Source organism: Centroberyx affinis, unplaced genomic scaffold (assembly GCF_046629955.1).
Source record: "Centroberyx affinis isolate AG114_WGS23_722 - 3 ecotype Tasmania unplaced genomic scaffold, CSIRO-AGI_Caff_v1 ptg005284l_1, whole genome shotgun sequence".
Lineage (NCBI taxonomy): Eukaryota > Metazoa > Chordata > Actinopteri > Beryciformes > Berycidae > Centroberyx > Centroberyx affinis.
The window spans coordinates 146832-170632 of NW_027282634.1; the positions used below are offsets into that span (position 1 = coordinate 146832).

At 44.2% G+C, this 23801-nt stretch overlaps 4 protein-coding genes across 6 annotated transcripts; 1 reads left to right on the forward strand and 3 right to left on the reverse strand.

The window, feature by feature from the left end:
* Positions 1-2230: 2230 nt before the first annotated feature.
* On the reverse strand, positions 2231-5850 carry ran (RAN, member RAS oncogene family). 2 transcript variants are annotated; one of them, XM_071546478.1, is made up of 7 exons: positions 5760-5850; positions 4750-4810; positions 4507-4591; positions 3619-3744; positions 3110-3297; positions 2827-2997; positions 2231-2628 (listed from the first exon to the last, which is right to left on the reverse strand). In XM_071546478.1, the coding sequence occupies exons 2-7, from the start codon at positions 4780-4782 to the stop codon at positions 2584-2586; spliced, it is 648 nt and encodes a 215-aa protein (XP_071402579.1). In that variant the 5' UTR covers positions 4783-4810; positions 5760-5850; the 3' UTR covers positions 2231-2583. The 2 variants fall into 2 exon arrangements, with proteins under 2 accessions (XP_071402579.1, XP_071402580.1); XM_071546479.1 differs by lacking the exon at positions 5760-5850 and adding an exon at positions 5668-5756.
* A 422-nt stretch (positions 5851-6272) lies between these two features.
* Positions 6273-9997, reverse strand: ndufs8b (NADH:ubiquinone oxidoreductase core subunit S8b). Its single transcript, XM_071546492.1, has 7 exons — positions 9941-9997; positions 9364-9424; positions 9203-9268; positions 8981-9070; positions 8709-8881; positions 7832-7960; positions 6273-6784 (listed from the first exon to the last, which is right to left on the reverse strand). The coding sequence occupies exons 2-7, from the start codon at positions 9410-9412 to the stop codon at positions 6653-6655; spliced, it is 639 nt and encodes a 212-aa protein (XP_071402593.1). The 5' UTR covers positions 9413-9424; positions 9941-9997; the 3' UTR covers positions 6273-6652.
* A 796-nt stretch (positions 9998-10793) lies between these two features.
* On the forward strand, positions 10794-18907 carry LOC139667084 (rab GTPase-activating protein eat-17-like). Its single transcript, XM_071546481.1, has 10 exons — positions 10794-10810; positions 11294-11439; positions 12158-12257; positions 12414-12521; positions 12849-12955; positions 13148-13262; positions 13844-13909; positions 14260-14449; positions 14897-15054; positions 15983-18907. Exons 2-10 carry the CDS (start codon positions 11294-11296, stop codon positions 18896-18898), a joined length of 3906 nt encoding a protein of 1301 aa, XP_071402582.1. The 5' UTR covers positions 10794-10810; the 3' UTR covers positions 18899-18907.
* Positions 18908-19316: 409 nt separating this feature from the next.
* On the reverse strand, positions 19317-23677 carry LOC139667085 (cell cycle checkpoint control protein RAD9A-like). Of its 2 annotated transcripts, XM_071546483.1 has the most exons (13): positions 23374-23677; positions 23160-23230; positions 23000-23073; positions 22836-22884; positions 22623-22737; positions 22335-22434; positions 21596-21702; positions 21046-21152; positions 20726-20790; positions 20540-20638; positions 20332-20334; positions 19641-19881; positions 19317-19455 (listed from the first exon to the last, which is right to left on the reverse strand). In XM_071546483.1, exons 1-13 carry the CDS (start codon positions 23405-23407, stop codon positions 19342-19344), a joined length of 1179 nt encoding a protein of 392 aa, XP_071402584.1. In that variant the 5' UTR covers positions 23408-23677; the 3' UTR covers positions 19317-19341. The 2 variants fall into 2 exon arrangements, with proteins under 2 accessions (XP_071402584.1, XP_071402583.1); XM_071546482.1 differs by lacking the exon at positions 20332-20334 and having other exon boundaries at positions 19641-19887.
* Positions 23678-23801: the final 124 nt, after the last annotated feature.

Below are 23801 nucleotides of genomic sequence, written 5' to 3' on the forward strand. Positions count from 1 at the left end.
GTAGAAAAGACAAAAAGGTTCTGTTATAATCTTCCATACGTGGTGGATGTGAGCAAACTAGACTGTAAACAAGGTGCTCTTTGACGGGGTATCTCAAAACGTGAAACATGTGGAAAAGGAAGGCGGGTATACCTGAATGAAGTGAGTGCTGACTGGTGAGGCTGAAAGTGCAATGGCTTCTTTCTCCACCTCACATAATGACTTGAAAGTGTTCATGCATACAAACTTGTTTGAGGCTGATGATTATTTTCAGCCTTTTCATGCTTAATAACTCATGCACTTACAGCAAGTAATACATTTAAGTTCATGTTTTACAGTAAGTAGTTGGGTCATTGCGTTTTAAGAGCTATGATAACAAAAGTAATTCCGTTAGATTTATTTGAAAAGAATATATCATTCCCTACACTGCAGATATTTCTTTGTTGGTGGCGTCAGAAATCATGAAGTCGGAGAAACTGGTGTCCATAGCAAGAAAGCTGAGGTGAACGCCAAATTCATGTAGCAAAAGCGTCTTTTCCGTTTTTCTCATGTAACGTGAATGCAGCAGAAGGATAGAGATTCGCCTTGACACGGCCAGTGATGTAGTAGTAGAGACGCCACGAGAGGCCGTGCTTTTTGCGTTTATAACATAGCGGTAACACATCACTCGATCAAAAAAGAAAGAACTCAAATGTCTGTCGATCTTTGATATTTATTCACTAATTAATAATCATGATAAGAAAAAATTAAACGTCATTCTTTCGCCATGCAGCTGAGAAGCCGTTAAACAGTGGTTGCTAAGCGACACACACGTAACTACCGGTAGTAGCGGTGATTTTCAGTTAGCGCTTTCGATGTGAATTGAGAAACTGACCTCCCATTGATGACGGTAATGGGGCAAACAACCACCTAACGTTATATGACCATAAATTAATTAGTTTCCTAAAGCAACTCAGTAAGATGCGCACTTCGAATTAACGTCATTTATGTGAGCCTAAAAACTGGGTAAATTTGAGTTCAGGTGGGTTTACCCTCCACTAAATCCCTGCATAGGCAAGTGAAGCAGCATGGAGATGTAGGCTAAACAGATGTTTCTTCTTTCCACCTCGACATGAGCTAGAGTGGTTGTAGGGCGATTCATTCACCCAGAAGGTCAACAGTAGTCATCGTGAATATGTTGTTTAAATACACAGATCGATGTCCCACCTCCTCCACGGTTAAACATTTATTAGCAACACCCTCTATTTATTAACCACACCTCTCGCTCTCACACACACGCAGATCATGATCATCTGCCCTCGTACTAACTCCGTTAAGCCGATAAGGAAACGCTTTATTACGGCCCGTGACTGGTGAGAGCTGGCTGCTGCTGTGTTGTACTGTATCCCAGCCAGGCAGGACACAAAACAGCTGTTTTACTTTATCTCGCTCCATCTCTCTCACCCATGATGGACAGTTTGTGAAGCGTTTTTATTCGGCACACACTAAACACTGGACACCGGGACGAGTAAGAAAAAATAATAAAAAATAATTAAAAAAAAAAAAAAAAAGGGTGCAGAATATGAAGGAGGGCCCATCCTGTACACTGTCTTTCAATTCCCCACCATTGTAGAAAGGTAGGCAATGGAGGGTGCAAGTGCTTTTGAGTTGGTGCAAAACCAAAGCCCTAAATATTACTCCAGATAATATTAACCCAGTGTTGTAACAGCTACACCACTCCAGTGCAGACCGAGACTCACTATTATGTAATTTTCTGTCTACTGCATTCAGACATTTGACACGTGGCATGACTGACACCTGGTGGCCATTAGTTGGACCAGCAGGCCACAAATGTAAGGCCTTTTGTCTTAGTATGATTAAATGGTTTACTTCCAACACACTGACACTTCAGCTTCATAAAATTCAACATCTTTAGAGGTACAAAGCTTTCATTCTACATCAGCTTTAATCTTATCTGGATACAAGAGGTCCATAGTACAGCCATTCTACATACAACCTCTGTATACTTAATCCATAGGGATAACATTTAAGTGCCATTACATAAGACACATACTCCTATACAGTACTGCCACAGCAGTGATTGTACACAGCAGGTACCAGGTACCACAGCTATGTTAACAAGCCTCTATGAATCGTTGACAATGGCACAACAACCAGCGAAAGACAAAAGGTTTCGAATTCGGCTATTAGGAGCTACCCAAACATCCAGCATCTCGAAACACAGGGAAATTAATCCAAAAACAAGGCCATGTTATATTGAGAATGTTTTTATTCAAAGTTTATTCCCCTTAGTGCTTCCAGTACGCCTTACAACAGCATTATCTGAGCTGGGTAAGTGCAGTGGAGGGTGCTCGATGATGAAGAGTAGCACGTCGCCATGCCAACAACAACACTAGGGTGGGTGTGTCTTATACAGTGAAATTAGAACCACAACTTTTTTTTTTCCACCAAGTTTTTTTTTCTTAGTTTTTAAAACACAAAACAAAAAAAGTTCAAAAATAAAAATAAATCTGCAACGGGATTTTACAGTAAAGGGGGCGAAACTCCGACAACTTCCTGTCCACGGTTGGGGGGGGTGGGGTGGGGGGGACATTAGGTAACAGGTTAGAGGTCATCGTCTTCTTCTGGGAGCGCTGTTTGTGATGCAACCTGGAGAGGGGAGGGAAACAGCCAAACTTTAGAATGGATTCAATAGCATTTGTCATGACAGATCAGCTGCTCTATAGATCCAGACTTCACATCAGCTAGTTTTTTGCAAGAATGGAATATGCAGAGTAGGCAAAAAGGGGCTCAAGTCTGCTTTGCACAGTCATCTGAGCAAAACAGTAGCAGCTCAGTCACACTCACTTTAAGGTCTTCCTCGTACTGCGCAGCGAGGCTTGGGTCCATCTGGATCTCTGGGGGAGCGAGGGCAGGCATCTCCACAAACTCCAGGTTGGGGTCGCCGATCAACTTCCTCGCTAGCCACAGGAAGGGCTTCTCAAAGTTGTAGTTACTCTTGGCGGAAATGTCATAGTACTGGGGACATGAGGGAAAAATATTGCAATTAACAAACATATCTGAGGAGTTGAGATCAAACTATAAGACAGGACACAGCTAATACTTTTCATGATTTAGTGCCGACTATTACCTGCAGGTTCTTCTTGCGGTGAAACACGATGCTCTTGGCTTTGACTTTCCTGTCTTTAATGTCCACCTTGTTGCCGCACAGGACGATGGGAATGTTCTCGCAGACACGGACCAGGTCACGATGCCAGTTGGGCACGTTCTTATAGGTGACTCGAGAGGTGACGTCAAACATGATGATAGCACACTGAGCTGTGGAGGGAAAAGGAGGAGATGATGAGAGTTCACAAAGGGATAAGCAAAGAGAAGAAAATGAATGCATATTAAAAATGGATCTAATAAACCACTGAAACTACTGTTGAGACAAGGGATTAACCAAATGTTGTGATTGACGTCACTTATCGCATTCATTTTTTAGTCCCTATAAAATGTCTCCATTCTTCAAATTCAGATGGAAAGTCTATAGTAATTGGACATCAGGCATTCTATTCAAGACTACATTAACCAGAGAAGTGCTGTATGTCACCCATTAAATCCAGTAATGATGAAAACCAGGCAGATGGCGAAGAGTACCTTGAATGTAGTAGCCGTCTCTGAGCCCTCCAAACTTCTCCTGTCCAGCTGTGTCCCACACATTGTATTTGATGGGTCCTCTGTTGGTGTGGAACACCAGTGGGTGCACCTCCACTCCAAGAGTGGCTAGATTAAGAGAAAAGAAAAGCATTCATGAGGACAAAAAATATATATGTGTGGGTACACACACATATGTACACAAATAGGGAGGATTAAGAGGAAAAAGCAAGAGATGAAAGGTGAGAATGAAAGAGGGACACTTGGTCAACACATGAACAGTCTAACCACATTAATCTGATGAGATTATACCATTGTGCCTGTTCAATACTGCATTTTTGGATTAGTGTTCCCTTTTGCAAGGTGCCACTGCATCATATAATTAGATTGGCCAGAAAAGAAAATGGAAATTTCCATGGGTGCATCCAATATGGCTGCCGCAGAAATTTTATGTCACAGAAATTAGCATAAATTAATGCATAGAGGATGAAACTCATAAAGTTGCAATTGCCAGTTACCCAATTGCCAGAGGAATGTTGAGAACAATAACATCTTTGTCTGAGTAACATGTTAGTTTTGAGAGTCTTGCATACTGTTCCAATTGGCAATTTCTATGACAACATTGTCAGCCACATGCACCAGTCTAATGTCCATACGATGTTGGTCTGATTGAGGATATTAATATTATGACTGTTTTACCTACTCACTGATAAAATCACATTTTCCTAATTTTTCACAGAATGCCCCTGCAGCAAACCATATGTCAGGATGGCTTATTGCTAATGACTAAGCGCGCTAAAGTTGAGATGGATGGTAGTGGCCTGCCACTAATTCCTTGCTGTCAGCAACGTAGTGATGGGGCTTGATTCACTGCAATAGGGATAGACTCACCAACATATTTCTTCTCAAACTCTCCAGTCAAGTGCCTCTTTACAAAAGTTGTCTTTCCCGTTCCTCCATCGCCTACCAACACAAGCTGTGAAGCAGAAGAGAGGGCAGTCAGACCAAACTGGCTGGTACTGGTTCTACACAAAGTTGCCGTTAGCTTAGCCAGCATGACAACTAGCTTTCTCCACAGGGACAAGACATCGATTCACATCTATGCATGCAATATTAACCACTGCAAACATTTACCTTGAACTGGACTGATGGCTCGCTTTCTGCCATTGTCGAATCTGTCGTGGTTTCTGGTGATCTATTTGAAACAATACAATGCGGGATTGTTAGTTCTGCATCATCTTATCTGGAAGTTGTAGGACAGATCCTGAGATAGTATTATAGTAATTATGCGATCCGATTTTGGAAAAGTAACTATGCAGCAAGAGTTTCGCCGCAGTACGTTAACTTGATGGCTCCAACCAGCGTGCTTCTGTCGCTTTTGGGCGGTACATCTAGCTAGCGGCTAGACAATTAGCCATAACCAATTCTAGCACTTTCTTTTCAAGCTAACGTATCTGTGGAAGCTTTCCCACACTCCGCAAACAGGGTTAACACCTGTTATACTCAAACCGCAATATACGCCAAACAGTTAGAAATGTTACATTGGACCTTAAATTAGTAACAAAACAACACTACAAGCTCACTTGTTAACCCGTATATCAAAGCGGACAGTTTGCTAGCTAGCTAACATTAGCTTACGCTAAATGCTAGCAGTTTGAGTGCGCCATACGACGCACGACCGCACTTTTTCTTGTTCGACTGGAACAATCAGACTGGAAAGCATCTAATGTTCCATGTCGCAGTTGATGATCAATTTTAGCAAAAATAATACTTTTTACACTACGAAATGGTTTCGCGCATTTGAATTTTACTAGAAGCGCCATCGGATCAGAAAATCGGAGTAAGAAGAACGTTCAAAAGAACAATGCAGTGAAATGAGGGAGAGCTATAGTTGCTAGCACGTTAGCTAAGACGGCATGGAAGCCATTCTTTTCACAAAGCTAACGGGCTAGCGGTGAGTTAGCAAGAAATCAATGGACAAATCTGCCTCATAACTTCCCACGTGCTTACACTTATAACGCCACGTAGACCAAAGGAGCTTCTAGGATATACCTTAAAGTTTGTCGTTGTTTAAATCCACTTTCCCGATAACCACAAATTTGAATGTAGGATGGCACGGTATGAGGGAAAATGTTGAGACTCACCCGGTGTTGCTGCGAAGAGGGAAAGAGTAAATGGCTGCGTTCGCGGGAGATTCAGCGTGGACTATGAGTCAGTTTCCGCCCTTGTCATGTGACCACCTCAGCGGCAAAAACGTACTGGATTTTGTGCATTCACATTCATAGACCCTCCTTCATTCACAGGCAGGCTGTTAACATTTTTGCTTTGCAGCTCAACACAAGGATGTAAAAGACATGATCCATCATGTGGATCTGCCTAATGGAGCGACTTATATAAAGACATGCAGAAACCTATCTCAACTATGTGCCACTAATCTATCGTATTATACACTGCATTTCTTGGCACAACTTATACAAACCAATCTGTTGTAGTCGTCTTGCCTCATCTGCATAATTTATAACATATATAAAATACATGTAAATTGTTTGTATTTTGATTAGAATTAAAGCATAGCCCTGACAACACAAACACATGTACAGTCTGTATGAGTCAGTTAAAATAAAAAAAAACAACACAGAACACATCCTTTACTTGATAATATGAAGTCCTTTAATAGCCCAACATAACATAAGTGCGCTCTTTCAAAAATGTCCTGCTATTTAGGTCACTTAGATGCTGTCAGCGCATCAGACATGGTTTATCACAGGTTGCATATAGGCTATATGAGCCCACAATACAGATTATATCAACATCAACAAAGTGCATTACATGGATCATCCACAACAGTATTTGTGCATTTGTATATTTGTGCGTGTTTTTATCCCTGACGACAGGAGATACTGCCCTGCTCATAGGACTCATTGGAATATCTGTAAAGCTAAGTGAATCTCTTTAATGCATAGCAGAATCATTGTGCATATCATTTGTAGGTGGGACACGCCGTCTCTGCAGGCAGTTTGCAGGTACAGCAGTCGGTCTATCTGTACAGGTAGTCTGCCTGTATGTTGGCTGCTATCTCAGCCTCCCATCGGTCTCCGTTGTTGAGCAGCTTCTCTTTGTTGTACAGCAGCTCCTCGTGGGTCTCAGTGGAGAACTCAAAGTTTGGACCCTTATGGGAGCGATGGAGGGAAGGAGAGAGAAAGAACATAGACATTAAAGATCAAATGACTATCTTTTGTGGAGCCCTAAGAGAGGGCCTGAAGTACAAGTCACTGAATCCTTACCAGCTCAACCTGCACTACAAGTTCATTTATTAAAGGAATTAATGGACTTAAATGCCATATAAGCCACTTGATCAACTTACTGTATTTTCACTATTTTGGATGCTACTGTGCATATGGTAATGCTTTGAACTCTTGTACAAGACACAAAACACACATGGAAGTGCTTCAAGGAACCTTTAGGGGTTCTTCAGACTGCAACTAAAGGGGAACCCCACTAACTTCTGGGGGTTTGTAGGCTTCTTTCTGCCTACTGTGCCATTTAAAGAAAGACAAGACACTGGGGTGAAGAGCGGGGGAGAGGAAGGGGGTTTGTGGTTGGACTGGGTTGGTGAGAAGAGGAACAGGGAGGAGTGTTCTTGAGCATGTGCACATGCTGATAGGCTGGGGTGGGAACAATTTTTTTTATCAAATGACATATCTGAGGACAGTTGTGCTTGAACATGGCTGCATCCAACTGTACACCGGCTGCTCATTTTAACCACTGGAGGGCAAACTGAGCCAGGTTTAGTGAGATAAATATGGCACCGGCACATTCGGGCTCAAATGCTGATAATATGACCGGCGTTGTCATATTTCATAAGTACAAAGTACTAAATGCCAGTTTATAACTAAAAAAAAAGTGTGGAGTCACTCTTTAAAAGAGCCCTAGTTGTTACAGTGTAGTGTGCTCAAACGTTTGCATGCACTGTACTAAACTAAATAAATGCTGGACATGCAAATGTGAATATGATAGCACTCTTCTGATCAAAGAGCTTATTTGTCAGAAAGTCAGCGTATTCCTCTGACACAAAATATGAAATGCATCCCCTTTGTTTAGTTCAGATTTCAGGAGAAAAGTGAGGGGGAATACAGCTTTACTTCCCCACCATCACCCTTTGTTTAATTCCATCCAGTCTCCCACTCCGCATACCGTATCCACCTGTTCAGCTCACCTCAACAATGGCATCAACGGGACAGGCCTCCTGGCAGAAGCCGCAGTAGATGCACTTGGTCATATCGATGTCGTAGCGCGTCGTTCTCCTGCTGCCGTCAGCACGGGTCTCCGCCTCGATGGTGATGGCCTGGGCCGACAGAGAGGAGAGGTGAAGTCAGCCACGCCTAACACAGACATGCAAGACACGCATGGACTACTGCACAGGTGTGGCTCTATTGAGATATGTAGGCATGCCATTATCCAGAGGGGCCACATAAAATGTAAAGCTTACACATTAGTGCAAACCCAGACTTGAAATGGGCCTACCTGCTGCATAACTCAATTCAGTTGAACTTACACAAGTGTACAGCACAGACCAGAATACAAAAACAATGCAACAAAACAACACAGGACAACAGTGCAATGTAGGTCACTTATCATGTGTTTAGTAATCAGAAGTGGGAATTCAAGTATCACAATAACAGCAGTTGTATAATTGACTGATGTTAAGTCATTCAAGTAAGGTGCATGGGAGCAAAGAATGTAGATATAAACTCAGTGGTGTATAGAACTGAATATACAGTGCATACATGCTGTTAATACTGTAATAACACATAGTACATAGAATAGTTTTTCATATTTAACAGAATATAGGATGTAGGTATAAAATGCTTGGTGGGAAATCTATTGGAGACATGCGAGGAAGTATATGCCACTATCACAACAGGTGTGTGTCTGTGTGTGTGTGTGTGTGTGTATTTGAGTGAAAGAGGGAGAGACACACAGACACTAGATGGAATACACAGCACACACTCTGTATACCTTACAATCTATCTGTATCTTTACAGCAGGAAATGAGAAGTGTGTGTGTGTGTGTGTGTTACATATGTGTTCACCTGTGCAGGGCAGATGGCCTCACACAGTTTGCAGGCGATGCAGCGCTCCTCTCCGTTGGGGTAGCGGCGGAGGGCGTGCTCCCCACGGAAGCGGGGGGACAGGGGGCCCTTCTCAAACGGGTAGTTGATGGTGGCGGGTTCGCGGAAAAGGTAACTCATGGTCATCCCCAAACCTGGAGGGTGTGTGTTGACAGACAGAGATAACTGACCTACCCCTGGTCATTATATAGTCTATTGAAGTGGAAATCATGGTGTGTGTGTGTGTGTGTGACCTCTGAAGAGCTCGGTCCAAAGCAGAGTTGTGGCAGCTCTGTCAGTGATGGACCTCATGTCTGTCGGCAGCTCCTGGGCATTCACATATTCTGCAAAGATAAGAATAAAGGGGGAGAGAGAGAGAGAGAGAGAGAGGGAGGGGACTGTCAGATGATTTCAAACAGCGGTCACTCATGTAAACTGCCACATATGAGCAGCTCTTGGTTTAGAGCATGACTTACTGTAGGACTCTCTCAGCACACTGAGACTGAATGGGCGCACAAGGCCAGGACCGACTCCAAACGAGCCTAGAGACACAGCAAATATGGCTTCAGCTGGAATCATAAACCCTGCCAGGACCAGTCTGTATATTTGTGTAAATATTGTCTATAATATAACTGACCTGGCCTTGAGTAGCAGTGGAGAAGGCGCAGACTCAGAGCAGTAGACATCTCGGTAGCAGACTGGACAGAGAGTGAGACAGTGACATAGCTGACATACATGAACTGAAAGGCTGCACAGTGACTGAGGAAACCTGCATTGTTGCAACCGTGTGACCAGAGGAAGCTCTTCTCTGAGGGAGGGAGGGAGGGGTGAGAGGGAGGGAGACTGCCAGCTGATTGAGTACCAGCATCATGTAATCTCCCGCCCCAAATCCCTGGATTTACGTCAGCTCCTTAGCGGTATTCACAAACCTGTTACTTGTTATTTCCATACGTATATTTAGTTATTTTCTCACAAACAACAGCCTTTGAATGGCTTAATTGCCTGGTATATGACTATGTGCAGATAACACCGAGCTGCGTGTCCTGAAATGATGACATCTTGCAATTACGTCGCTCACCAATTTCAGTGTCATAACGAACTAAGTCAGGCAGAGTGACAGCCTAGTGAACTCAATGTGCTGCATATTCATGAAGCCTAAGGTAATTTCTAACTATAACAAGTCCGCCTTTATCATCATCGTTCACTCTACTTACCGCTTTCACAACTCTGACCACCGGTAGACAGCAGACAGCACTCTGAGCTGCGCAACTGTTATGTGCGGGTTTGTGCTGCATTCAGGTGCACCTCGTAAGCTCCTACTTCTTATTACGAAAGTCGTAAATAATGCTCATTCAACTCCCTTTGGTCGGAAATAAAAACAAAATGGACACTGTAACAAAAGCAGTTTTTTCTGGTTGCTGTATTTTTTTTTAGCAAAGTGAAAACAGAAACATACAACACTAATTTTTACATAAAATGCCAAACAATATAACACATCACAAGTTGTTCTCCGTCCCCTAAACGTAACATCTTGGCAATTCGAGTATCAAAGAAGATCCTGACTATCTATATATCCGCAGTAATTCCGGCAGCACATGAAGGCAGCACAAGAATTGAATAAACAAGTGGAAGCCTTGTTAGATAAAGACCAGCGCCATATTCAGTGGGGGCAAATATTACAATACATATCTCCTTCACTCTTCCTATGGCCTGCTCACTCTGATGTAATTAGTGATGAGTTATTGGGCATCACTTCCATCTAGGCTAATCATTAATCATAGCACATAATTAAAAAATAGTCAATTTTGCTGCTAAAACAGCCCATATTTTTGTCATAGAGTAGATTGTATTAAGATACATGCATCTATTACACTGCTAAAGGGATGGACAGAGAGAGAGAGAAAGACAGAGAGAGAGAGACAGTGCAACAGAGAGAGAGGGGGGGCGAGAGAGAGTGTGTGAGAGAGAGAGAGAGAGAGAGAGAGAGGAAGTTTCTCTCTTCCTCTCCTATCACTTGAGGATCTAACACTTCACTTCTTCAGAGAGCCAAACCGAGTGATCCATGTGGATGGACATTTAAAAAGGTATTTAAAGTTCAGTTTAAATAATTAAACACATTGAATTACTCTCTTCTGGGTGCGGTTATGCTCATGGTTAGAGGAGGGGAAGTGGACTTGCTTTACACTTCTGCTAAAACACTGAACCAGCAAATCTTAGAAGGCCGGCTTGAATTACAAACTGTATCGTTGACATGTACTGCGGAACATTTCTCATTCAGCATCAAGATACTTTACATACTACTACTACTACTACTACTACTACTACTACTACTACTACTACTACTACTGCTAAGAGAAAACCTTCAATATATTTCAGTCAGAGCATTTTTAAGCCGAGTTAAGGTAGTGAACATGTCTGAACCAGCTGTATGTGGGAGGCATTGTAAAGTGACAAATCTCTGACGCACTGCCTCATTAACATGACGATGGAAGGAGCGGGGTACACAGTCACATGTTGAATGATGAGAAATGTTCCCCTTTTCTCCTCTTCTCTTCTCTTTCAGGAAGATGTCGAACCCGTCCTGTCCGGCCCAGAAGAGCCTCAGTGAGGAGGACAGCTCTGGCTCGGAGGCGGGGTCAGAGGTCAGTGTCGAACCTGCGCCCACTGAGACGGATCGCTTCGGCTTCATTCTGACCAATGGATCCACAGCTGGGTGAGTGGATCCATGTTTGTGCTTGGCACTGAAACAGAAAATGTGTTGGTTTTCTGTCAGCTTTCATTCTCTTTTCATTGAGGCGTTTTCACTCAGCAGTTAAAACGGTAGACGGACAGATGGACGCTGAGGTGAAAGCTGAGATTATTCTAGGCAGACAAGACCTTAAAAAGACCAAGGCGTTTTACACAATACAAAAACACAAAGCATCTAAGTCTTTTATTAGCCGGCAGATGAAGCAGTGTAAAATCAGGATATGACCAGTCAAACAAAAATGAGCAACAGTTACCTTCCACCTTCACACTCTCCCTATTGATAACATCCTGGCCTGTTGCCATGGAGACATGAGCACCGCCATCGTGTGGTTTTCCTGTTTCCTGTCTTGTTTTGGGGTGCTGCTTTCTCTCTATGATGACAACACATAAAAGTGCATGCAGCAACTCCACGCACTGACTCCAGTTAAATGACTACAGGCAGTGGGTCAGAGACTAAGAAACACTCTAATTTCTTATTAAGTATACAATTTTTGTGGTTGAAATATGCATCTGCATTCATCAGTTTGTTTTGTCCTCTAAAGATGTGCCACATTTGTCATGTTTTGACAAAGTGTGCCATTACTTCACTAAAATTCAGTGTATTTGTAAGCAAAGAAGCTCATATTAGATTTTCACTATGTTTGAAATACTTACCTGGTATTTTGTATGCCGTTTTGTGTCAGGAGTGTGGGTCCGCCCCCTGAAGTGGTCAGGCAGAGGGAGGCCAAGTGGATCAACATCATCAGCCAATGGGATCGCGTCTTGCTGAAGAAGACCAACAAGGTAAATCGCCTAAAATCATTAAATGTGCCGTAAATCGACTTTCAAACTGAATGAACTCCAAGAAGAGTGATGAGCATTCATACTGATGGCAATAATAACATACAGTCACTCATGGGATAACACATCACATTTGTCTCCCTTACCCGTGTCCCTCAGGTCAAAGGTCAGTGTCAGAAGGGCATCCCAGCCTCGCTCAGAGCCAAGTGCTGGCCACTGCTGTGCGGAGCTACTGACAGGATGAAGCACAACGAAGACCTCTACCGGGTAAGACAGCCGAACAGACGAGATAAAACAAAAGGAAACAGAGGCAACCATGATAGCTGCAGTAATATATATGAAGTAATATGAATACAGATATAATAGAAGAGCAGCTATCCAGTGATAAGCATGGAAAGAGCGCACAATTACATCAGTATGGGAGTTTTTAAAATTCTATTGTTTTTATGCCACTGCTGACATTTGATAGTATGAAAGAGTGTCAGGAGGGATGACATTTAATAAATCAATGATGTCAAGGCCCTGCTGTTACCATGGTGCCATAACGTCTGTCCCAGTGACAGAGTTACAGTAGCTTCTCTCTCTGTGTGTCAGTCTCTGGACTCGCAGCCCGCTCTGCAGAGCTGGGTGGACGTGATAGAGAGAGACCTGGACCGACAGTTCCCCTTCCACGAGATGTTCCTCTCCAGGGACGGACACGGGTGGGACACATCATCTTTCTACTTTTTTCCATTTTTTTCTTCATGTCTTTCTATCACAGAATAAAAAAAAAAAACATGTTAGTTATGAAGACTAAGTCACTGACCTTTGACTAGTCAAAGGTCATTACCGTCTCTATAAACGTGTGATCTGTGTCAATTATTACTGTGGTTTCTGTGTGTGTGTGTGTGCAGGCAGCGTGGTTTGTTCCGGGTGCTGAAGGCCTACACCCAGTACCAGCCAGAGGAGGGTTACTGCCAGGCTCAGGGGCCCGTGGCCGCCGTGCTGCTCATGAACATGCCTGCTGAGGTACTGATCAATACCACAGTTTGGAGCGGCTCACCCTGCTTTGAGGAGCTGCCAGCCCACCTAAAAGAAATTCAAAATGCTGTTTGAGAGGCTTTTCCACCCTGCCAATAATAAAATTACAGGGGGAAACACTTATCAGTATATCAGCCCATTCACAGTTAATGCTATGGTTTCCTTCAGGATAAATAACACCAGAGGGACTGAGGTGATTTTATCTGTTGATATTATTTTCTACCTTTCAGCTCTTTAGCTACAGTGGTCAGTGTCAGTAGGAAATCTCTTATCCCATATGCAATTAGCCTACTAATCTCCAGGTGCGATGTCGCTCTGCGTCTGCACGATACACTTGTACTGCCTACAGCAAGCTAAGATGGTCTACTTATGCATGTTATTTTTAGGCTTTTAAGACGTTGTGTACTGATGTTCTGTATCCAATGTGAGGCCAAAGCTATTTTTACACCTTGTTTGGACAAGTATTGACAATGGTCCAAAAATGACTATATGAGCCATGGGGGCATCTGATATTCACCTGATGTTTTACCTGTTTTACCCGTCGTCTCACCTCATGTGACCTCTGCCAGGAGGCTTTCTGGTGCCTGGTGCAGATCAGTGAACAGTACCTGCCTGGATACTACAGCCCTCTGCTGGTGAGAACATGTTCCTCCACGTTTAGACACACTCCAATCTCTGACCTCTTCAGCTTGTCCTACACAGGAGAATAAAGTGTATGAGTGTATGAACATATCCCCAACATTAGAGCTACACACAGCTGGCCTGCTATGAAGTCCTTTGCTAGGAGATACATTTTTCTAATCTTCTAAAATCCTAAGTCTGCTCTTAACCATGCATTAACATCTTTTTAGAAAACATGCAAACGTCTAGAGATTAAAAAAGGCAGCAAAAAATCACCTATTTATAGAAAACATGAACACAGTCTAGATGTGTTTTCTCCTGGACTGTGTGAGCCTGCAGTGTTGTGCTGTGTTGTGTTGTGTAGGAGGGCGTCCTGTTCGATGCGGCCATGCTGACCTGGGTTTTGAAGCGGGCTTGTCCGGCCGCCCACAAACACCTGCAGCGCCACGGGGTCGAGCCCCTCATGTTCGCCACCGACTGGCTGATGTGTCTGTTCACTCGCCACCTGCCCTTCAACACGCTGCTCCGAGTCTGGGACCTCTTCTTCTGCTACGGTACGTCCTGCACATCGGATGAGAGTCATACAAATTGAGTCACAAACAAACAAACAATGATGACAGCAACAAAATATTTCCTAAATGTGAGGCAACAAAAGGGTAAATCTCATAAAGGTGGTCACTGAATCAATATATTGTATAGTATAGTATAGTGTTTGGTTACACAGCAATCTAAGTTTCCTAAATCTCACTCTCTTTCATATTACAAGAAAATTCTGTTAGGTGTAAAATGTAAGGTAATGAATTTTAAGGCGAGGCAATTCCTTTCATCCTATCAGATTTAAATTTTATAAATTGAATATGGACATAAATGCTTTTTGTGTTTTTTCACCAATTGCTCCCTTCCGCCATTTCAATCCTTGCTGTGTAGAAGTAAGTCCTGCCTTGTGTACAGCAGCTCTTACCCCTCCCTCTGTCCCAACCCCACCACCCTCTGCTGTCCAGGGGTGCGGGTGCTGTTCCAGGTGGCAGTGGTGCTGGTGCGTCGGGTGCTGGGCCGGTCCGAGCAGAGGCACGAGTGCCAGGGCCAGATGGAGACTCTGGAGAGGCTGAGGGGCGTCAGGGAGCAGGTGCAGCAGGAAGACGACACCTTCATAACAGAGGTAAGAATGAAACACGACCAGTGCAAGTCTGGTTCACAAGCTACCAGTTACTTCACACTGGATGAAGCTGAACTACAGCAAAGCTTCTCTCAAGAGAAAAATTGTTACATACTGTAGAAAAAGAAACTCAAACTGCTTAGTAAAAATGGTCATATTTACACCTGCAATGACATTGCAGGTGTAAATATGACCATTTTTACTAAGCAGTTACTAAGTAGTGGTATTTTTCTGTCTACTGACAGAAAAATACCACTTCACAAAAATCGTATTTTATTTGAAATAAAGAGGAAGGAATGTTCTCTGTTTAAAATGCCCACACTCTGACACGCAGCTGCCTGAAACTAGAATTGGATGTAAACAAAAACCAAATAACCCAATGTGGGTTCATCACAGGAAGAGGTGCAAAGACTCTTCTGTATGAAATCACTCATCACTAGTCACTAACTCTTACATTTTCACACCTGTCTGTGAGACGCTACAGTCTAGGAATGTTAACACTGTTGTATGTAAACTTCAATTAAACAGACACAAAAGGGTCTTTTCAACATCTGACTTGATTTTTTGTGTTTTCTTTAATAGTTGGTAGTTGCAGTAATTAACCACACCTTAAAATGACAAAAAGTAATAAATGACTAAAAACACACTAACCAAATTTGAATTTGAAAAGACCATATTAATACAGAAATTTGTGTAATGGTGATTTTGGAAAGAATTACCCTGCAGAATTACCTTTTTGTAGATCTAGCCTGTAACATACTATGACATACTTGTGCTATTGTCGCTCTGTGCTGTTAAGTAGTTACATTTGTATGATATGTGTTGCTTTGTAGGTACTACACAAATTATAGTGTGCTGCACAATGTATAAAATTATTAAAATGACTGTATAAAATTGCTGTGACACTAGTATTTTCCCTTTTTTTCCTCAGGTGTGTTCAGTGCAGCTGTCAGGAAAAGATCTGCAGAAACAGACAGAAAAGGAGTTAGAGAAGTGGAGGAAAGACCGACCCTCATCCACCTTTGACCCCAGAGGTCGTTGCTATGGATACCGGATGGCGTGGGCAAGGGCTCGGCAGGAGGAGGAGGAACGGGACAGGACAGAGAGAGAGAAAGGGAACCTGTCCGTCCCTCTCATTCGCTCGGCCTCCACTCTCTCCCTCTCTCCCTCCCTCCTCAGCAAGCGGTGGAGGAAAGGGGGAAAGGGCAACGCGGGCGAATGGGAAGGCGGCGGTCGAGTTGTGAGGCATCTTTCCATGGGAGCGAGGGAGAGGGGATGGGAAAGCTGGGCCGATTTTAATTTAAAGAAGGTGCAGTGCGTCGAAGAGGAAGAGGACAAAGCTTCAGAGGAACACAGAAAACAGAGCGAGCCAAAACTGGCAGGACAAATTGAACAGAAAGAACTTGCCGACGAACCCGATGAGCTGGCTGAAGAGCACAGCGTACCAACACAGCACCTAGAAGAGGGAGAAAAACTTAAAGTAGAACAGCAGATTGAACAAGCAGAACCAAGCAAGGATGAAAAAGAGGAAAGCGAGCCCAGAGGGACAGAGGAAAGCCACCGTCCGGCCAAAGTGCCATCACAACAGACAGAAGATTCAGCGGAAGAAGACAGACCTGCGAAGACAGAACCGACCCAAGATCCAGTCAACGCTCAGTTTGCTGGAGATGTTTCCCAGCACACTGAACACACCGCTCACCACAAGCAGGGAGAGGAGCTGGACTGTAACAGCCAGTCACAAGGCCCGGAACAGCAGAGTCACAAAACACAAGACACAGAGGATGAGATGGTACAACAGGTGGCAGAAACTGAGCATATGGTTGCCATGGAGGAAAATCAGACTGAGATAAAGACAGATGTTGATATTGATACAAACACAGATGTAGAGATGCAAGCAATTGTAGACATAAGTGAGGAGCTGACGACACAGGCTGACATGAAACCAGAGGAGGAGACAGAAATTGAAAATGTGCAACATAGATATACAACAAAGATGGACACAGTTACAGAAATAAGGATGGAGGGTGAGCTACAAAATCTGGGCTCACAGATAGACACAGATGTGGAAGCACTAACTGTCAAAACCCCAGATCCTGCAATAGAGACTAAGATGCAACAAGAGCCAGATGAAATCACACAGACAGACAGAGGTTCACAGGCAGATGCATTAGAGGTAAGGAACCAAGATACTGAGCAATTAGCAGAAATGGAAATGAAAGCAGAGTCCCACACCCAGACAGAGACAGAAACCGATGTACCTGCAGAGACACAGGAAAAGGTGGAGTTGAATACTGGAACACAGGAGGAGCCTGAGACTGAAGCACAAACAGAGGCAGAACAAGATGTAGAATTACTCATAGATGGATTGTCTCCCAAAGAGACAAAGGCAGAGGCAGAAACAGCGTCTTTAACTGAATGCATTCTGCAAAAAGAAGAAACTGACTTAGTAGTTCTTGCGGTTATGGAATCCATGACAGCGTTGGTATGCGCAGAGACTGATTCAGAAATATCAGTTGCAGAATCAACAATGGAATCAGATAAAGCACTTGCTGAATGTTCAGAGAAAGAGTGTGAGATAGTAGCAGTTGAACCCACACAGACAGAGGAAGAAATAGTTTTAGTTGCACACACACAGGCAGAGGCGGACAAAGACACAAGTATCTGTGACCAAACACAAGAAGAGGAAACACCGACAGAAACTCAGACACACCCAGAGACCACAGAGTCTGTGACACCTCCGGAGAAGACCGAGACCTCAACACAGCTGGACTCCACCGCTGAGCCTGATGGGAAAGCGAGTTCATTACAAACTGTTACCCCAGGGCAGCCTGCACCTGAACCACCAAGGAGTCAGGTCGCCATTGCTCCTGTGGAGGAGGAACAAAGGAAGGAAAGTGTTAAAGAAAAAGTGGAAGGAGCAGAGGATGACTTTATGTCTTCTCCTCGCCAAAGTGTTTTACCCAGCATTCCTCAACCTGTGCATGAAGATGAGTGTTGCACAGCAGCCACTCCACATACTGCCAGCAGCCCACAGCTCCAAAACAAAGATGATTCTCACCTTCCAGCAGTCCAGGTTGAGCTGACACAAGCCGCCGGGCATCGCATCAGCACATCCTCCGGTGATTTCCGTGTCCGCAAGTCGTCCAGCTCCCGTGGGTCCAGGTTCACTCGCAGGCTCTCCGAGGATCTCTTCACTGCCCCTCAGCTACCGGCTCAATCACCATCCATCCCCGCTCTCCCAGACCAAACTGAACACACTGTGTCGCCATCTAATCCTGGGGCGATAAACTCCGGCCAAACTGGCCTTGACACAACTCAATCCGGAGCATCTCCACATCAGAGTAACCAGGAAGAAACCGTGTCACTGTCCAAAGAAGTGACCGGCGGCACCGAGGGGACGGCGGCACTGCAGAGCGGGGCAAAGCAGGAGCAGAGGCCGCCGCCCGACGCCCCGAAACGCTTCGGTCTCTTCCGCAGACTGAGAGGAGAGCAGCCTAAAAAGGGGACACCCAAAATGCAGGTCCCCAAAATCCTGATTCAGGACTTCAGCGACGGAGTGGGGAAGGCGAGCCCGATCGAGGAAGAGGGGGAGGAGAAACTGAGCTCCAGGGAGAGGAGGAGGAGACGGAGGGAGCGGGAGAGGAGGGAGAAAGAGGAGGAGAAGCAGAGAAAGAAGAGAGAGAAGGAGCTGGAGAAAGAGAGGGAGCGGGAGAGGAGGAAGCCGCAGACGAGGGGGAAAAGTTTCCAAGCGCAAAGAGACAAGGGCAGCGCTGACGCCGCTCCCCCTGGAAAGAGCGGCTCACAGACACTCAGATACTCTGCTCCTTACGCTGAATCTTACTTCTAACAGACAAATCTTGGTTACTTGAACTTGAACTTTTTGGGATGTAAATAAAACAGTTCTATTTTCAGACTTTCAAAAAATATGTTTGTTTTATTTTTGGAGCAGGGGCTTGTGCACTGCAAGTTGATCACACACTGAATAGGCTCTGAGCCAAAAACAAACATCAAGTGCTTCTAGTCCAATTTCTCATAATCCCAGAATTCCAAGTCCACCACATAATCATTATAGTCCAAAAATAAAATACTGTTCCATTCTGTATACTCTCCTTGCATATTTTGCCCAAGTAAAAAAATGCTTCACAACAAAACACTTGAAAATAAATGTAGAGCAAGGGATTCAAGGTGTCCATTTCTGTAGTTGTTAGTGCTCCACAGGCCATGGTGTGAAAGTAATACACATTCTTTTCAGTTCACTCCGTCTCTCTACTCTTGTCCATCACTCCATCGTCACGGCGACTCCGCTTCATCCTCACTGTCACTGGCGAGCACTTCCTGACCTGTCACCGTCTGAGTGCTCATCTGAGATGTGGGAAACACTGATCCGAACAACAAGGAACGGAACTGTGTGAGCAAAGACGGAAAAAAACAGATGCATAAAAGAATTAGAAGAAAATATTTTCAGTTACACGTAAAACACATAGACACACAAGTAGGTTCTGCAAGTAACATCCAGACAATACACAAATTTACTACACACACACCTTGAGTAAGATGCTAGTGCCGTTAGACTGAAAACCAAACCGTACCTTTTTATTCGGTGGCTTTCCTGTATCGCCCGTCTCCTCTTCCTCCTCCTCTTCCTCCTCTTCACTGTGTGTCCGACTCCTGTGATTGGCTACGGCGGGCTCGTTTAAATACGCATGATTTGCCAAAGGGGGCGTGGGCCGACTTGCAGCCGAGGGGCCCGGTGCAACACTAGTATCCATGGCGATGAGGTAGGAGTCTATGTCGTCGTTCATGAAGTCATCAGGAGGGGGCGGCGGTGTGCTTGCTCTGAGGGGCGGAGGAGAGCGTCGGGAGTGTGAGTAAGAGAGAAAAATGAAATTAATAGAGGAAAAAATGTTAAAAATGTTCCCTGATTTGTCCCTCCCCTTGGCCCCACCTCAAAAATCTGAGGAATGCACTTTGAGGTTCGGAAACGAAAGTAAAAACTGTCATACTTTCTATCAAAGCACTTACACACTGATACATTCAGAATACAGCTTGAATGCAGGAGACCAATTTGCCCTAGCAAACATTTCCAAAATAAATGCAACAGTAGACAGGTGCCCCAAAAATGATGCAGTCACCTTCACTGCCCATCGGTAAAAACTATGTTGCCTTGTTATGATCTGTAATTGTACGGTCCCTATTGGGCCAATCAGTGTAATATTGAAAATGCCGCAATGCATCAGTGAGATGTATCATTTACTCAAGCTTTGCCAAAATCTGTTTAACGGTCTCTGAATTATCCCTTGTAATGGAACAAACAAATGAACAAACCAAAGGAGACCGATTTATAGTCAGAAATGCATTGAAAGCTATGTTTCTGAGTGTCTGACAACTGTTTACACAGGCAAGGAAAAGCCCACAACATAAAAAGACAGTATGCTAAACCATTTCACTAATTTAATCTTGATTTTAATCTGGTATGAGGGCTAGTTACCGTTTGGTGTTGTTTTTCCGGAGGCTGGGATCATCAGAAAGCGTGGCCAGCACAAAGTTCACCTCCAGCACATTGTCTGTTACTGACAGCACCACAGGACTGACACACACACACAAAATGTATACGTCATCACACAATGTTGACAATACTGATCAACAAACATCATCTGTGTGTGAGCATCCTTACCTGCCTGGCTCATCAAAGTATATAGAGATAGGAAGACCGGTAGACTCTGCAAACACCAACAAACCCTAGAGGGAAGACAGCAGTAAATTAATTAGCAGTCCTCCTCCATGAGCAAACCAATGCAATGTAATTAAGAAATCTTTCAACCACAGCAAACAGAGTATTAGCTGCCTCCACCCAATGAATCTTTCCGTGACTTCAGAGGTCTTCTCTCCCTCTGTGGCTCATCTACCAACTCCCTCTCTCCTTCCTAATCCCTCTGTCCCTCTTAGTCTCTTGCCCCTCCCTCCGTCTGTCGCTCCTTGCCTCCCCCGTCTCACCCGTAGCTCCTTCAGACAGAAGGTGATGCTGTTTTGAGCTTGGACTGAAAAGTGGTCAAACTCATCTGAGGCCAGACACAGCTCTGTCAGCATGGCTTTGGACTGCTCTGAGAGGGAGAGAGGCAGGGAGAGAGAGAAAGAGGTACAGAGACAAAGAAAGAAAAAGAAAAAAGGATGGAGGTACAGAGGGAAGGGAGCGAGAAAGCAGAGACAGAGGAAGGTAAAGTACAGAGATTATAGTTTTGATTTTTTTTCCTACAAAGTGATTCACAAAGCTAGCTTTTAATCGGGTTAGAGAAGGATTTGTAAGCTTGGAGACAACTGAGATGTGGAGTGTGCAAAAGGTGCTGCAACTCAATATCAGTGAGACGTCCCTGATATTTTGTACATTCAGTGTAGCTCCCTAAACAAGTTCATAAATTGTATGATTTTCAATAAGTAATTTGCCTGTTTGCAGTTGTTGATATGAATAGCAGGGAAAAGGCGTGAATGCTGGTGGTAGCAGTAGACTCCCAGAGATGTGTGGAGAAAGAAAGGAAAACTTATTCACCTGCTTCTTCCTCCACATGGTTCCTGAACCAGACTCGTTCATCGCTCACAGACACAGTCACTTCTTCCAGAGACGGAGGGAAGTGCAGCACTGTGTCCACCAGCAACCTGGGGAGAACGAAGGAAAGCAAAATACCAGATTATGAGTAGGGTTAGACCATTTTGGGTTTTTTTTTTTTATGATATATCGAGCCGATATTGGCCTTTTATCAAATACTGGATATCAGCCAGTCAGTGCCTCCACTGCTGACAGGCTACAGCTATTTTTCTTATTTTTCATTTAAATGTATAGTTAATGTATCCCAGTTTCCCCTGCCTTAATGAGCTGCTAACACTAAAAAATGGTGACCCAGGTGTGATTCAGCCCCTGATGACACAAGGTGAATGTAATTAACCAATAGATAGAGTAGAAAATCAGCAGGACTCTGGCTCCTGAGGACCAGGATTGAGAACCGCTGGTGTACCTGGTGTTTCAGAGGCTTTTCCACCCTGATGAGAATAGAATTCTGGATGACAGTGAATACTGATACTGAATATCAGCACAAAATATCAGCTATTGACATCAGCCTTCAAAAACCCATACCGTTTCAACCCTAATTATGAGTACAACCAAGGAAGATGGGAATAGCAAAACATAGGAAAAACACACATGAGTATGACAGGGAGAGAGTCAAAGAAAGAGAGAGAGAGACTGCCCTGCGTTTGTTGCTTATCACAGAAAGTAGACAGACTTCACAGACCTGGGCTGGGCTCGCAGTGCGTTGGCACAGCTGTCCTTATCAAACACCGCCTGTAAGCTCTCACTGTCCTGGAAAGACAGGTTATGTGTCTTCAGCAGGCCTGCAGAAGACACACACACACACACACACACACACACACGCAACCACAGAGATATGCACAAGGGCGGTTAGAGAAATGTGATGCAGTGAATAAAAAAGGATGTGCCAGTTTCATAGTATCAGTGGTGTGTAACTCTTTCAATAAAACTATCCATTGAAACCATAATGAGCCAAGTGGAAAGTCCATACCATATTTACAGTGCAGGGTGAAGGTGAGGCGGTTCTTCTGTCCATCCAGCTCTATGTGACATTTCTCTACTGTCTTCTCCAGAGAGGCCAGGGACCTGAACACTGCCTGCACACTCTGACTCACACAGGAGAGATGAAAAAAACATATGAGAAAAGCACTATGTGAGAGGTAGAAAAGATATAAACTGATAAAGGAACCTCTGCTCCTCACACCTTAATTGCCATCTTGCAGCGAAAGGCATGCCCACCGGGAATGGTGTACCTGCCCAAGAATGAGGGGAGTTTGTTACGAGGGTCATGGAAATGACACAGAAAAATGTAATGCTCACCTACTCACACACTCATATTGTGTACATAAGAGAGCACACACGCTGTACCTGCTGAAAAAGAGAGGTGCGAAGAGGAAGCACGCATACGCCGATCGAGAGGAGTTCACAGACCTCAGGGCCAGCTGCAAGACACAACACAGACTGATGCAAAAAACAACAACAACATGCATAAATTGTGAGTATTGATCACAGTATCACAGCAGCTCACCCCATCTTCCTGAGGCTCCAGGTACAGCTCATCACCTATCCTGGACAGGGAGTGGATGGCTTTGGCCAGCACTGGACGGTACACACACAACACACAACACACACACACACACACACACACACACACACACACACACACTTAGCATCTGATTCATCACCTGCACTAATGTTGTAACGACTTTCAGGATTGAGTAAGCAAAAAATGTTATCGTTACCTTTCACATTTCCACCAGTCACAACGCAGTCCATTTTCGCCCCTTTTAGCGTTTTGTACAACTACTAATTTCGTTAGCTAACTACGGCTAAAAGTTAGCCGAAGCTAGCTGCTCTTACTACAGTTGGACCGGAGCAGCTGTAACAGTTTTTGCACCAAGCTGAGATCCTTAAAGCACCGTAAACATGCTGTTATGGTGTTATTTTTTTACGGTTTTAAGTTCCTTACACTCTGGACCTCCATACAATCAAAAACGTCACTGCTTTCTACAGGACACCCTAGTTGTTTACGCCGCCATAACGCGCTTCCGTATTTTCGACCAATCAGAGACACAGCAAGTCTGACGGGCGTGTTCTTGATTGTGCGCGTGCGTACTCATTCGCAAAACTTCGCTGTCTACAAAGAGCGGGGTGCAGATAATTCGGTTTT